Source organism: Gadus chalcogrammus, chromosome 15, assembly GCF_026213295.1.
Source record: "Gadus chalcogrammus isolate NIFS_2021 chromosome 15, NIFS_Gcha_1.0, whole genome shotgun sequence".
NCBI classification, from domain to species: domain Eukaryota; kingdom Metazoa; phylum Chordata; class Actinopteri; order Gadiformes; family Gadidae; genus Gadus; species Gadus chalcogrammus.
In genome coordinates, this window is record NC_079426.1 from 5,941,246 (window position 1) to 5,956,965 (window position 15,720).

The 15,720-nt window shown below is 47.2% G+C and overlaps 3 protein-coding genes across 6 annotated transcripts in view; 2 read left to right on the plus strand and 1 right to left on the minus strand.

Annotated features, from left to right (window-relative positions):
* Nucleotides 1–1,299: 1,299 nt before the first annotated feature.
* map10 (microtubule associated protein 10) lies at nucleotides 1,300–4,010 on the plus strand. The gene has a single exon (XM_056608970.1). The coding sequence runs from the start codon at nucleotides 1,346–1,348 to the stop codon at nucleotides 3,923–3,925; it is 2,580 nt and encodes an 859-aa protein (XP_056464945.1). The 5' UTR covers nucleotides 1,300–1,345; the 3' UTR covers nucleotides 3,926–4,010.
* Nucleotides 4,011–4,222: 212 nt separating this feature from the next.
* On the plus strand, nucleotides 4,223–7,565 carry ntpcr (nucleoside-triphosphatase, cancer-related). The gene is made up of 5 exons (XM_056608979.1): nucleotides 4,223–4,304; nucleotides 4,614–4,779; nucleotides 5,107–5,212; nucleotides 5,796–6,008; nucleotides 6,767–7,565. The coding sequence occupies exons 1-5, from the start codon at nucleotides 4,271–4,273 to the stop codon at nucleotides 6,842–6,844; spliced, it is 597 nt and encodes a 198-aa protein (XP_056464954.1). The 5' UTR covers nucleotides 4,223–4,270; the 3' UTR covers nucleotides 6,845–7,565.
* A 5,099-nt stretch (nucleotides 7,566–12,664) lies between these two features.
* LOC130404306 (uncharacterized) overlaps nucleotides 12,665–15,720 on the minus strand; it is a 40,410-nt gene continuing 37,354 nt past the window's right edge. For 2 of the 4 annotated variants that reach the window (XM_056608967.1, XM_056608965.1), the window contains 2 exons: nucleotides 15,439–15,618; nucleotides 12,665–14,517 (listed from right to left, as the gene is read on the minus strand). In XM_056608967.1, coding sequence (XP_056464942.1) covers nucleotides 14,219–14,517; nucleotides 15,439–15,618 — 479 coding nt within the window. In that variant the 3' untranslated portion in view covers nucleotides 12,665–14,218. The remainder of the gene's footprint in view (nucleotides 14,518–15,438; nucleotides 15,619–15,720) is intronic. The other 2 variants (XM_056608964.1, XM_056608968.1) reach the window with 1 other exon arrangement.

Consider the following 15,720-nt stretch of genomic DNA (forward strand, 5'->3'; position numbering starts at 1 on the left):
GTGTGTGTGTGTGTGTGTGTGTGTGTGTGTGTGTGTGTGTGTGTGTGTGTGTGTGTGTATGTGTGTGTGTGTGTGTGTGTGTGTGTGTGTGTGTGCGGGCGTGCGTTGCTGCGTGTGCGTGTGAGTGTGAGTGTGCGTGTGTGTGTGTGCGTGTGTGTGTGTGTGAACTAATAAATAGGTGTTTTTCAGCAATGCTTTATTTTTCTGAAACATGTGGGGTTAATTCTTTACATGTTTCTGTCTGAACACATACACCTTGTGGTCTCGCTGGAGTTGTTCTCTCTAGGTCCGGAGTTCAGATCCGAACCATCATTCTGCCATAAGTTTCTATACACCATTCTCCACAGTCTGCCAGCGAGAAGCGCAGTGAAACCGCTCCACTTCTCTTGTTCTCTAGTTCCCCTCTAAATAATAAAGATGGGTCCTCTTACCTTCAACAAAACCAACGCCTCCCTGCAGCCACACGCCGGTGAGGTTAGTTATCCTTAACGAAAGCCCGGTTACCACGGCGATATCGCTCTCCCATCTCCTCCCAGCTTCCAAAGTGAAGTAGTGGAGAGGATCGCTGCATCCATCCAGGAGCGCGGCGATGACAACAAGCACCAGACTCCTCCTCCCGAGAGGCTGGGACTCGTCTGATGGACTAATGGTCAAGATAATCCTGTTGAAAGAAAAATAAACAGTTGGGTCATGTGAAGTTATGAAAAGAGCTGTGTGATGTGAACGGGGTGAATGCCAACTCATAAAAAGGCAAAATATAAGTAAAATGTGATAACAAATTAGCCTGGGTGCCACTGGGTGATTCCCATCTAACCGGGAATGTCTCATCACAAAGCACTATAGTGGCACCATCTGGTGATTTCATATAGTGTTTTCCCCCGGTGTGTCAATAAAACGCTGCCTTCTTCTGTGTGAGTATCGTCGCTGATTTTGCATTGGATGAGTTTTTACTAAAAGCTGAAAATGAATTGTCTGCAAAGAAGAAGTCGGCCTTGCTTCTTGTGAAATATCAATAAATAAATATGTAATAAATTGTAATTAATAAGTAATAGTGTATGTTATTCGAAAGATAAACCATAAAAGGGCGTTAAAGGGAAATCAAATCATCGTTTTTATTCCCACTAGAATAAACGACTCGTCCCATTCGTACTCTTGGCAGTGTTGCCAGATTGGGACCGATTTCCAGCCAAATCTGGCAACACTATCTGAAGCGCGCTGATCCCAATCTGGCAACGCTGCCAACACTGGGATGCGGTGACGTCACACGTCCGCGCCGCGTTTCCATGGCGCCGGGGAGAAGCCCTGTACGATAGTTGGGATTAGCATGGTAGCATGAAACGTCAACATGTCCGCAAAAGTAAACAGTGAAACTCATGAAACTCTGTTCTCCTTTGAGGTTTTGGTTGATTACATCCGCATCGAGAGCAAACACGTTTCTGGTGAACTGGCGCTTGCGTTGCGACTTCTGGACTTCCCCACTTTGATCGTGTATCAGCCAGAGAAGAGCCAGAGAAGACCCGAGGAGCTTCATGGGGATGATGGAGGAGAGCAAGCAGCGGGTCTACCATCGTTTAGGGGCGACCACGTGTTTCGTAAAGGGAAGTCTTGCTTGTTCAAAATCAGTATGGAGGCGCTGCATAGCCAGCTCGCGGACACGCCCCTCTATGCCATGGTGCTGGACGTCAGAGGAGAGGTCCCGACCTTAGTGGGAACCTCTCTCATCCCACTGGCACAACTCGTGGGCAAAATACGGCTGGATGTGAACGCTCGTGGTATTTCCAATCCCTCCTCTCATGGGGAAAAGGGCCATATTGGCATATTAAACCTAATGGGGGATAGAATTGGAGTGATGTCTCTGAAGTATAAACTCTTGAGTCTGGGGACTAGTTTACTGCCTCATATTTTAGAAAAGAGGACACATGTCATAAGCAGCATACATGACACACGACGTGAGCATGTGCAGATGGACGTGGAGGAGGACACTTGTTTTACACATCCATTATCCTGTGGGAAGATCAAACCGTCAGATCTTCACGATGAATCCCTCTTCGGAGACAGACAATCTAATCAGAAGTGTGACGCAACGAGGGATGCGCGTGCTTGCGTTGCCACTCAGACAGAACCCATGCCAAGGCTCAACGCTAACCCACCGGCCTGGGTGGCATCCTGTCCTTTTGAGGAGAATCCCAACGTATTCTGTCCCCCCAACCTGTTCTACAGCAGCTCAGGAGAGGAGACAGGGACCAGCCCATGTGTGGATGAGTTGGAGGGTGTGTTTGAGGTGGAAGGTGTGGAGCGCTTCACACCTGAAGCTATAGAACACCCTACACCTCAGACAGCTTCAGCAGTAGAGCATGACACGAACAGCCACAAACAAGAAGATCCGAATGGGCTTATGCAGAATTTCCCCTTGGAGACGTTAAGACAGTTGCCTTTATTGAATGCTCTTCTGGTTGAGCTGTCACAACTGACCAGGCAGGGAGTTCAACAGCCCTTGTCTATTCATCCCCACCTAGCATGGATTTACAGTCCCACCCTGGCACAGCCGCTGGTGGCGGCAGGCACAAACTCAACAGCACCGACACAACAGCCGAACACACCAAGACAGAAGACAGATCCCAGGTTAGGAGACGGATCCGAAACACACATGGAGCCTGTGTCCAAAAAAAATAACGACACAAAGAGAAGCAACACATCTGCGGGAAGAACACTGAAATATGGAACAACGAGAACGTTCCAGCTCAGGCTGAAGCGAATCCCACCAGGACAGGCGAAACACAGAGAGTGCCTGGGCATACAGTCTCTATCCCAGACGACTAAGAGCGCCTCAGACAACAAAAAACACACCGGCCTATTAAAACACGACAGAGGGAAAACAGCAGTGAACCAGACGGCTAGTGTTGATGAGGAGGTAGAGGCGGTGATTCACAGCTTGGCCGGTGACTCAGCCGCCAGCCAAACGGGCCGACTGCACATGTACGAGCATCAGTCAAAGCCCGCTGGGGAAACGTTCAAAGTGGAGATGGCCGGCAAAGGACCTCAAAAGCATTCTCTGCGTTCAGAATCCAACACGAAACGTATCCCAGCTAACGGTGTGGGAGATGAAGACGCCGCCGCACTCGGGCGAGGCGACGACGGCCGCGGGGGATCGACTCAAACACGACCGCTCGCTGATAGGACGACGGAGGAGGAGGAGGAGGCGGACCACGACGGACGCAGCAGCAGGAGCAGCAGCCGTAGCAGCAGCAGGCTATGGAGCCCCCACTCAACGCACCGGAGCGCCAGCAGCCGTGGCAGAAGAGGAGGAGGAGGAGGAGGTGACGAAGAACAGTACATGGATGACTTCAACAGTCTGGACCCCAGTGAGGGGCGGTCCCCGGACCCTCTGAGCAGCCCTGAGTCCGGCCTAGCCCCCCTGGGCCGGTCGAGGAGGTTCTCTGAGTCGCCAGGGTCATCCCTGGAGGCGGGGTCAAATGGGCCCCTGTGGAGGGGCCCCCCGCTCCCCGTCCCCGTGGGGGCCCGGGGCTCCCCACAGCGCTCTCTGAGGGCCACGCACATCATCCGGCCCCGCACACAAGTCTCAGCGCTCAGCGTTTCCTCAGACGACGACTACGACGGTGGGAGGTCTGTTCGTTCGTCCCGGACGGTAGTGCGCTCCAGCCCACAGACGCGGGGGCCCGGCGGGGACCACGGCGGGGCCCCCAGGAGCTCGGTCACCGAGAGCCTCCGGTCGTCCAGGGGCCGTCTGAGTGACTCAGCCCAGAACAGCGGCCCAGCTGGGGGGCTCTCCGCTGACTCTGACGCGTCCTATGACTCATGTGAGGTGGAGGAACTGAGAGATGGGCTTGGATCCCTTGATTTGAAAATAAATTATCAACACGTCTCTGAGCTGGTAGCCAACAAGCTTCCTGGATACACTCTTTAATGGACTGTATCATTTAGTACAAAATGATGTATTTTTGCATTTTGTTTAGTTGAGGTACACTCATATTCAGGCCTATGTGGATGTTTTGGAGAAAAATAAATAATCCTTTGGTTAAAACAATGTGTACATGCGAACTACTTAAATCTTATACCGCATTCTCAATTACCAAAGATGACTGATGGGAAAATTGTTGGGACATTATTATCGTAACCAATGCAAATATGTTTGAACAGCATTCACTTGGATGAATGATGTCATAAGAAAGGGCGCCCCCCGAGTGCGCTTGCGCAGAAGAGTACGGAAGTACAGCAGCTTTGACACAAACAAACGTTGCTGCCCGCCGCGATGTTTAAACACGTTTTCCTGACAGGACCTCCAGGTATATCATCCTTTGTTGTGACATGTCGTTAAACCCTCTTCGCTTAAATAAAACACCAACCAGAATGAACCGCGGGGCTGGCCATGCTTGCAAAATAACATATAATATAAGCTGCTGCAGTGATGCACTTTATCATTGATTTATCACACTTCAAAGATCTAAGCATTTACAACCTGGATACTATATTATACATGTCCGAGGTGATCACTTGATAAACATGTAACCAACAGTTACCAATGAAATAATGATACGGCCCCTTATGTTAGGAGTCCATGTGAATGAATAACACTTTATTGGGGGAACTAACAGGCGTGGGGAAGACCACCCTGGTCCGGAAGGCCAGCGAGGCCTTGGCATCGTCCGGTGCCGCCGTAGGGGGCTTCTACACCGAGGAGGTCCGGGAGGGAGGCCGCCGGGTGGGGTTCGACGTCGTCGTGACCACGACAGGAGAGCGAGGCTGCCTGTCCAGAATCAAGTAGGCTGCTGTTCGGCCAATTTATGCATCCGATTCTTGTCAAATTTCGCCGATTGACGACGTATTGTAACGTCTTTATTTAAGTTTTCAGGGGGACAGCATGTAGATAGACCAATTGCCTCTATCAAATGGTGCTCCCACTACAGAATCACGTTATTTTACGCCACTACTACTCGCCCCATGTAAATTATAAGAATATGGGGAGCATGTTTTGTTGCCGTATTATAAAGTCTTTATTGAATGTTTCAGGCTGATCTTCTGATAAAACCCATGATATGGTTCATTAGTATAGCCTCCATGTACCTGACCCTCCCTTCCATACTACAGAGACCCTGCCGCCTCTGCGTCTCAGGGAGGCCGGGAGTACAAGGTCGGCCAGTATGTGGTTGATTTAACATCATTTGAAAAGCTGTCTCTTCCACTCTTCAGAAGTGTAAGCCGTCCCAAGGTTGTTTCTTTATGTGCAAGCCAATATGAATAGGTAGCGATACATACCTCAGTGCGTTTTATTTCACAAACCCTCAGAAGGTTTTAGTATTGACGGTGTAATTAAAGGGAAAGGCAGACATTCCAGAGTGACACCTATAAGTGATCCTGGTGCCGACTGTCTGTCACTGGCTTCGATTACACACCTGCTTGTAAACTGCCACATGTTTGTTGAGAGACATGTTAAGGAACATTTGAATGTTTGTTGACTCTATATTAGCAAAAGGAAAATTAACAACGTTGATGCTTTGATACATCAAACAAACCACAATGATTGATGCATTGCAAAAGCACAAAATAATCATGTTATGCTAATTTACATTATGCATTTCAACTTTTCTTTTACTTTTGAGTACAACACAATATAGTCAATATAGCTTGCTGTTTTGCATCAAGAGGAAAAGGACATGAAGTGATTTGTAGTCTTTATTTCGGGAACAACTGGCACCCTTTAAATCTCCTCAGAGGGGTCCAGAATAGGTCCTCACCCCGACAAGGAGGCTGCCTAACAGGAACACTTCTCCTCCCAGATGGGCTCGCCGACCCAGGGGGACGGCAGGAAGGTGTTTGTGATTGACGAGATTGGGAAAATGGAGCTCTTCAGCCAGCCATTCATCCGGGAGGTGAGACGGACCCTGGATAGTCCTCGCTGTGCTATTCTGGGCACCATGCCCATCTCCAGGGGCCCGCCGCCGGCTCTGGTTGAAGAGGTACGAGGCCGGAGTGACGTCAGGGTCTTCACGGTGAGAACCCCCTCCTACTCTCGCAGCGCCAACCTCCTTAACGCGTATTTGGGCCGGTGTCACGCAGTGGATCCCCGTGGCTGTTGGACGGGAGTCAGCCACAGCTTTTTACAAGCAGGGCTTTGTGGACAATCTGCTTTACTCACATCAGCTCACATACAGTGAAAGGGTGCGAAGCCAGTGTGATTCAGATCATATCACTGAGGGGGCATGAAGCCAGCTTGATTCAGATCGTATCACTGAAATGGGGGGGCCGGGGGGGGGGGGGGGGGGGCAGCGTGATTCAGATCATATAACTGAAGGGGCATGACCCCAGCGTGATTCGGATCCTATTACAGGGATTTACTTTGAAATTATGCGTGACTGATTTTACAACAATAGTCTCAAAACATTTTGTGCGAGCTGAATTATCCTCGTCTAGTTTTACACCTGAAGCTGCTCATATATTTAGGTGGGAAATTAGGTTAGTGTCTCGGTATTGAATATAATTTGGAAGATAATTTGCCCCAATTATTTATTTTGTTATGTTTCCATGAGTCACAGAACACCTAATTATAATCAACACTTTTCTTCATCTCAAAGTAAACAAATACAAAAGTAAAACACACATCAATTCACATCAACTTCAATGGCTTTTTTTGCTTCACCAACCTTAAGCATTGGCGGATCGTTATTTTGGATCATTCTACAAATATTGGCCAAGTATTTTCTGATTCTAATACTGCCTGTCTCTTTGTTTGTTATTTATGTCGTTTCAGGTGTCTAAAGACAACAGAGATGTCATTCTCCCGGACATTGTGTCAGCAGTACAAGAGTGTCTAACGCACTCCTCATGAAGATGCAGCCCAGAATGATTGTTTTTACCCGGGGAATCGCATGGAAATTCTGTCGAAAGAAACTCATGATCTTACAGTTGCGACAGCTGAAGGTTTGTGTGCAGTGTGTCAAAAGCAATGAGTTTATCTATGAAAATAACTAAAGCTGTCACGACTGCTGAGTATAGCAGTTGTCAACTAGAAGGTGGAATTCTGTCATGCTATATGCTTTGACAATATATGTCATATTTTCATATCGGTTATGATGTTGTATAATATTTGGCACTCCTTTTTACAAGAACTGAAACGCCTAAATTTTAATTTTATTTTTGTTTCTATGGAGTGAATCTTGGTTCTCTCTTGCCAATCGAAAGATGTGCTCATGCAGAGAGATCAATTCATATTTAAGGGCATAACAGGATGTTATCCTTTCCCTTCATACACCAACATTGATCTTTTATTTGCCCTCATTAAAACAAATATGCGGTCATAATACCCATATTGTTTTGAGCATTAATGAGATTGAGAGGTCATGAGTTTAAGTGATCACAGCACCAGCTACTTACCTAGTTAGGTATGCTAAATGCAATTATCTTCCAGTTGATGTGTAATTACCACACCCCTTTTATAGACACATTTTTGATTATAAGTTTTTCATTTGGAGGAATATGAGATGGCATATACTGTATGTGTTCAATAAAACCTTGGGGAATGATAAAATGGTAGTCTGAAGTCACTGTTGTTGACCAATGTTTGCCGTGTGAATTCTGTCATATGACCTGGGTCACAGATTATATGTTACAGGATTTTCTATACTAATGGAGTTACCAGAGCGTTGTCCGCAGAGCGACTAGATGTTAAAAGCCAGCCTTGATAAGCATGTGTCCCTTTCAACCATCAACAGACCGCAGTACGTTGGAAGGGTCAGATTAATCGGATTTACTGGCGGCACTCCAATAAATATAAGTATTATTTTTATAGCTAAGGCGTGTGTATAGAGCATATAGAATAGCAGTGGATTGTTTTTAAGCCTAAAAGTGTCAAGGGGTCATTCCAAAGTGAAAACCCAGAGAGTCCTCAGTTGTCCTGGTTTCCTGTTGTTTATCTACGGCTAATGCTATTTGTGTAACTGTTGTAACCTGTCAGGCTGGCTCAGGATTGGCTGCCAGCTGTGATCTGTGTCCGACTCTCTGCTGGGGCAGCATCTGCCCTGGCAGCCTGCTGCAGCTCCTCTGGACCGATCTCCACTCACAGTCCCAGTCCAGTGCCTCAAAGTCAGAACCTGAACTTTAGGGTACTTTGGGTCAGACGCCAACGCTGTATTGTCTTTACATTAACATTAACATTTAGCGACTTACAGCCAATTCTATACACACACAGACGGGGGAGTCAACCATGCAAGGCGACCACCAGCTCAATCTGGAACAGTTAGGGCTTAGGTGTCTTCCTCAAGGACACCTCGACACCTCTCGGAGACGGGGAATGAAGTAGTAACCTTCCGGTTACAAGTCAACCCGCTCTACCTCCTGAGCTACTGCCATTCATCCGTTACATTGAGATCAATCTGGCATCGTTGACCAGAATACCATCACTGACTAGACCGATGGGCCGATGTTGTGGTTTATCTGGGGGGGAGCTGAGAAGGGCCAGATACTTCTATCAAGGGCACTCTGACTCACCCCTTGTGCAGGACTGTGAATCGAGTTCACTCTCCAGGAGGGTGGCAGATGGGTTACGTAATGCAGTGGAGATGACCACAGAGCCGTGCCAAGGCCTTGTGGTCATCTTTCTCAGCCGATTTCACACAATCAGGCTGCCAGCATGTTAGTGTGTGAACGCCGGCGACTGAGGGAGCATATGCACGTGTGTGTGAGTGTAAGATCGTACTTACCTTGTACTGTACTGTGATATATTATGGTGATTGCATTTATTTATGATCTAAAGTAGTGTGGACTTGGTAGCCATCGAGGAGATGTTTTTGTAAGCACATTAATTCATACATTTGCAAACATTCTCCACGTATGCTTTTCTTTCATCTTTGATCCACCTTCATCCACTTTCTCTCTCTCTCTCTCTCTCTCTCTCTCTCTGTCTCTCTCTCTCTCTCCCTCTATCTCTTTCAAAGAAACACAGAATTGTTGTTGTTCTGATTTCCCCTGAGGGATCAATAAAGTACCCTTATTGTATGATGAAAAGGAGGGAATACAGCTATTTTTACATCAGTCCTATGTTGTTGTGAAACCATCTCGAGGTTCTGCGTGCTCCGCTGTCTGTTTTCCATCGCCAACACTTTGTTTCAAGAACACCACTGGGGGAGCAGCAGAAGCATCCCAACGTTTACTGATGAAAACCAACTTCTGGTGAAAAGCTTCCATGGAGAATACGTTGAAAGAAAACAAACAGATTTTGCCCATTAATATCCATATCGCGTGCTTACATTCGCTCCCGTATCTGCGGGACAGATGTCTGCACCCTTTATCCACAGCGTAAAGGAGCTTATACTGCCGTGCCCCGGGACAATGGGGGCTCCAGGGACGGTGAGAAGCGTGGATTAGGTTGTGTATTGTACGACGTGCTATAATACCGGCCCAGTGTGACAGCTGTGGACGAGGACGCATTATGGTGCTTTATTACGACCAAGACTGACTGATCATATTATTAAATACACATCAGACTCACAACCGAGAAAGTGCTTTAGAGAGCGTGTGGACGTCCAACAAACGAACAATCAGCTCGCTCTCTCTCTGGACCATTCAGTGAGCAATGGGACGGGGGACGAGGCAATGAATGTAGAGTAAACAGAGTATGTTGAGCTCACTCTTCTTAGTCTCTATAATGTCAGATATATTGACATACACACCATATTGTGTGGAGAGCAGATACACAAACTCTCTGTAATCCTGATCAAAGTCTCCTAGTTTCTGTGGTTGCCATGGCGCTTTGTCATGAACTCAGCATCACCTACCTGGAACAGCCATGATCTGTGACTAAAGGGTATTGTTGAAAAGTTTAAAAGAAAAGGCCCACCGCAATTGAGCTATAACTCCCCCTCTTACGCCATTGACCATCGCTAAACGACCACGAGAATCCGGCGGTCTGACAGGTGGGGCAGTTAATGTCAAATCTGATCCGAGAGCTTTCAGGAAAGCTGAGCTATTCGATCCGTTCTTACCCAACCGCTATTCTACTGCCTTGCCCACCTCAGTTCAATAACCCATCTTTAACATGACATCACTTTAATTTGCTCTCACACACACACACACACACACACACACACACACACACACACACACACACACACACACACACACACACACACACACACACACATACACCTCGAGGGCTGCAGGGGGCTGAAGCCACCGTGTTGAATTTCAAAGCCCTGCACAGTCACCCCCCTCTCCCCCCTCCCCCCCCCCTCTTCCTACCCACTCCCACACACAACCTTTTAAGCCTTTGGATCAAAGCTCATGAGATGGCCCTGGAGTCTAAAAAACAACCCGGGCCTTGTAGCCTGAAGGACGGTGCAATCCCCTCGTTCATGAATAGTGAATAAGCGGGGAGAGGGACTCCAATCTGGCCTGTTCCGGTCTGGGTCTTTGGAGGGGCTGTTAACTCATCCGCACTCCCATTATCGTTTCCTTTCCCAAAATGGCTGGGAGGGGGAGAGACAGCCGCATCCTGGAGTGATCATACCGGTCCGCCCCCCCCCCCCGCCTGGGGGGGTGTCCACATGCTCGCGTTACGCTTCTGCCCCCCCCTCCTACTTTGTTTGGTGTCCGTGGAGGATTTTGGGTTGAATGTCGCCCACATGTTAAATATCTCCAGCATCCACGCCCAGCAGCTCCTCACCGCATGACAAACGCTCCTTCAAGGTGACTTGTTCCGGTGTGTGTGTGTGTGTGTGTGTGTGTGTGTGTGTGTGTGTGTGTGTGTGTGTGTGTGTGTGTGTGTGTGTGTGTGTGTGTGTGTGTGTGTGCGTGCGTCCATGTGTGTGTGCGTGCGTCTGTGTGTGTGTGTGTGTGTGAGTGTATGTGTGTGTGTATGTTTGGAGGGGGAACGGGAAGGGGTGATGAATATTTTAACGACTTATTGTATGAGCTGGGAGAGAGAGGGGAGATAGAGAAAGCTAAAGAGAGAGAAAGAGTGAAAGAGAGAGAAGGAGGAAGAGAGAGTGCAAAGGACAGAGGGAGAGAGAGAAGGAGCGAGAGAGAGAGAGAGAGAGAGAGAGAGAGAGAGAGAGAAGGAGACAGAGAGAGAGAGAGAGAGAGAGAGAGAGAGAGAGAAGGAGAGAGAGAGAGAGTGACAGAGAGACAGAGTGACAAAGCCTGTGTTGTCATATGAGCTTATCCAGTCTCATCCTCCCCTGGAGCTTAGCGGGGGGGCGGTCGGAGCTGTCTGCCCCATCAGGAGCAGCAGTCAGGTCAGAGGTCAGAGGGCAGGCCTGGGTATCAGGATCACGTAAAGTGATCAATCGACTCTTGTTTTTCTTGTCCTTTTTGTGTACCATTGTCCTTGATCACTGTCCCTGGGGACGGATCAGTCCAATAGCGATGCAGTTGAATGTCAATGAGATTGGGATTATTCTGTGATTATGCATTCAGATAGACCAAGGACTATATAATCCTCAAAGATGATCGAGTGAGGGGGGGGGGGGGGGTTGTCACGTTCAGAATGTGTGAACGACAGGTCGGAAGCAACACCCTTTCACTTCACAGCGAGGACACCAGAAGCGACCAACTCCCAGTGCTCAGCACAGCAGTGCATGTGACCTGCACTCTCTTTCCTTTTGGTGTACAAAACAATCGACAAGAACATGTAGCAACCGTTTAACTTCTATTGATCGTTACCTGATCAATGTCAGCCCGATTCAACATGTGTGGTGCTCGTCAATAACTCCACAAGGTCACTACGATGCTTGATGAAAGTTTCCCAGATCATCAAACACATACCAGTCCGGAATCGATGGTGGTATTGATCCACCTCATGTTGGGAGGGTTATACAGACGTCATGGTTTATGCAGTTGGTTTAGAACAGTTGACGTCCTCGATGTGAAATGTTTTGTGTGTACGTGAGTAAGCTTGGAGTATTTTGCAGTGCTGTGAGAGGCTGAATCACACAGAGCAGTTTGCTTGTTAATAATGAGCTCGTTATGATGACACATGCTGGGCCATGACTAATACTTCACCTTGGTTTTGGGCAAATCCAAGCCAAAAATTTAGACATTGATTGCTAGGTTTGTCAAACTTTTTCACTTTCAGGCTCCTTCAGTCATATACAGAAATGCAAAGGTTCAGACGGATTGAAAACTATTTTCATTTGCAAATTGAAGCATCGATGTGATCTGTGTGTGTTTGTGTGCACGCGTGCGTGTGTGTGTGTGTGTGTGTGTTTTACTACTGTTTAATTAGTAAATCCCCCTTTAAGTGGCATTGAATCTAGAATGGAAGGGCTGCATTGTCTACAGAGCTTTTCTCATGTCCAGCGTCCATCTATAATGCTTACTGTCTACGCTAGTGTGGTTGTATTGATCGCTGCATTGATCGTGTCTATGTTGAGTGGAAGTGAGCACCATTGATCCCGTGAGAAAAAGCAGTTTGTATAATGCTTAGGCTGACAATTTGTTCTGCGATAGCACCGCGCGAAACAAATGAGCTGTTAACGATTTCCAACTCGATATTCCCACAATATTAACCTACAAAGAAAGTGTGTTGGTTTTACCGAGCAATCCATTCGCTCGTTCCAATCGGTTCCTCAAGACGCACCAGGGTTCATTGTCTTAACACCGTGGAGAAGCATTAAGGACGGCTCCCCTTTCTCTGCCTATACGAGTGATTTGATTGGCGGCACGTGTCTCAGAAGGTAGAGCGGGTTGGCTGGTAATCGAAATGTAGCTGGTTCGATCCCCGGCTCCTCCAAGCTGAGTCTCGACGTGTCCCTGAGCAAGACACGACCTCACCCTCACCTTTCCCGACGAGCTGGCTGGTGCCTTGCGTGGTTGACTCCGCCGTGAATATGTGCATGAATGTGTGCATGAATGGGTGACTTTTAGGCAGTATTGTAAAGCGCTTTGAGAGGCCACTGGTTAGAAAAGCGCTGTATAAATGTATATTTACCATTGTATAGCCCTGCGACGTATGTTCATAAAGCGCTTCAGAATTAATGCTAAGTACATTATAGATTTGTCATGGGGTCGTGTCTTTGAATCGTGTCTTACCTTCTAATATGCAAAAATAAGACTAATGAACATCTTGCAGCAGGCAATGGCCCTGAGGGCCGGCCCTTAATCTGCGGCAGCATCCTGCCTATTCATGTCCTCTTTCTGGGCAGCCACCGGCTCCACAACAAACCTTGATTAATTAGACGGAAAAAAATCAGCACTCATGAATAATCATACAGAAAAAAAATAACAATTCTGAAAATTGGTTGCATCTCTTGATTGGTTTAAAAATGTTTTATTATAAATGACATTGTGAATGAGGCGTTCGTCCCTAGACAAGCACACGCAGTATCAAACTGCTGGAACCGACGGTGTAGTGAAGCAAAGCCCATCAGAGTCCTATTGGACTACTTTGGGTTGTGAATCAGGCTGCAGCAACACAAGTAGTATGAGTGGTATACATTCAGTATATGTAAAAAAACAACAAGAACTAAGATAAACATCAGAAAAGGGATCAGCTTTTATATTACACGCTGCTTTTAACCTAAGCGGTATCTTTTCTATGTTTGTACGCCACTGTTTACACCAAAACACAGCAGTAGCCTGCAGCCATTTCGGAATACAACAGACAACTACAGATGGGTTCGGGGAAATGTTGTCATTCAGCTATTCTCTCACACAAAACTCTTCCATTCACAATCCAAAGAGGAAACTTTTAAGTGGGATGCACTTAACCCATCATGGTGTCGCATATCTATTCATCTAAAACAGGATATTGGCATCAAAGAAAATCTTCCAATACAAACAATATGTTACCAAGAAGAGGCAAATCAAACATACCGGTATATTAAATTAAAGCAACTTGATTGGTTGGTTCCTTTTGGTCTATTGTCTGAAGTGGATGTGGAGATTGTTGATTAGCTCAACAATTATGGTCTAAGGGTCCCTTGATTAAGTTAATTGTAATTGGACATTATTTAATTTAGAACAGAAATGTAAGACTTTACTTTGGAACACAAAATAATACAAAAATTACGAAAGTGATTTCACAAAGCTTGATTTAAACAACACACAACTCTTGTCCACCCTCTTGAACATAAATATAATCTGCAACTACTCGACTCAGGCCGGTTACTTCTTAAACAAACATGTGCCCTGCACATTAAAAAACATCAATATAAAACCCATATAAAGAAATCCACTAGGGGGCGCCGCTGTGACGGCCGGAGCCCCTTCACACATGTCCCTCCTTCTTCCCAAAGATCTTCTTGAACACAGACTTGTTGCGCGCCGGTCGCGGCAGGCTGGCGTAGCTCCAGGGGGCGCCGTCCTCCCCGGGGGGGGCCCGGTGCGTCCACCCCACCGTGCCCAGCAGCACGGGGGTTTCGGGGCCCCCGCTGGCGGGAGGCCCCCCCTGGTCCCCGGAAGACCGGTCGCCTATCACCAGAGTCACAGAGTAGCTGGAGCCCAGCTCCCCGCCCCCCCCCACCGCGGGGGTAAGCTTCCTCACCGGACGGATCTTCTGATAAGTGGCTGAGGGGGGGAGGGGGTGAAGGAATGGGTCACATATCATTAGCCTAGTAGCATAACTGCCTAAGTCATATTTTGAGGTTAATTACATTTACATTTAGGGCATTTGGCAGAAGCTTTTATCCAAAGCACTATTTTAAAGTGTAAGGAGGTACAACATACTATAATTGCATAAAGAGGGGTGGGAGGGAGTGGGGGGTAAACCCCTTATTAGTTAGGGGGGTTCATCTTGTATTTAGCGTAAAAAACCTCCCAAATCAAATAGATGACTTAGGCAGATAGTTATTAGGGAATGTAAAAAGCACTCTGATTGACTTAGGATACAGCCAATGAGGCACAGTGAATCAGCAGCATTATGAGAGTAGCGTTAGGTGAGATATCACAATTTGGCACAATAATACTTAATAATACTTAGAATAACGATTTACATAAATAAATAGGAAAGAAAATAAGCAAATAGAACAGAAGTCGGCGAGCTCAGACGCTCTGGTGGGTGGATGTTTATGGTGACTGTAGCATGGATTGGAGGTGAGGTATCAGGGAGATTTCAGAGGGCTTAGCCACTCTTCAGTGAAAGCGTTTTAAACACAGCTGTCTTCAGCATGAAGCCCTCGAGCTAGGAGCTGCTCCTTGTTCCTTTGTGTTTGTGCGCTGCTTCTTGCCATTACATAAAATACCAAATAGTTTGTCTCAAAGAAAAACTCACTCGCAGATGAACAGTTCAGTTCATTGTCCAACTGTATGGGTGTGCGTGTCATTTAGTTTCATTACAGTTGTACCAGTTGTGTGTAAAAGTAAACTTATATTTAGCTTCTTCAGAATACAGCCATAACTGGTCAGAAGCAAGCAACACGATCGCTTAGCAACTGCTTCAATCGCTCACGCCAGGTGTGTGAGCGATGGCTAGTACGTCGGCCCACTGACCTGAGGTGAAGGAGTGGGAGCGGCATTTGTTCTGGAGCCAGTCTTTCTCCGCGGTCCCCGGGCTGTGGGGGGAGGACGAAGGCGGGCTGTTCCCTGGAGAGCCCCCAGAAAGACTCCTCAGGCCGGCCACAGCATCATCATCATCATCATCATCATCATCATCATCATCATCATCATCGCCTGGAAAGGAATCCAGAAGTTTCAAGGACCGCTCGGTAACGAGTGTGAATGTACAACCCCACAAAAGTTAACAACTGTTCATGACGAGGCCAGATAGAGGGA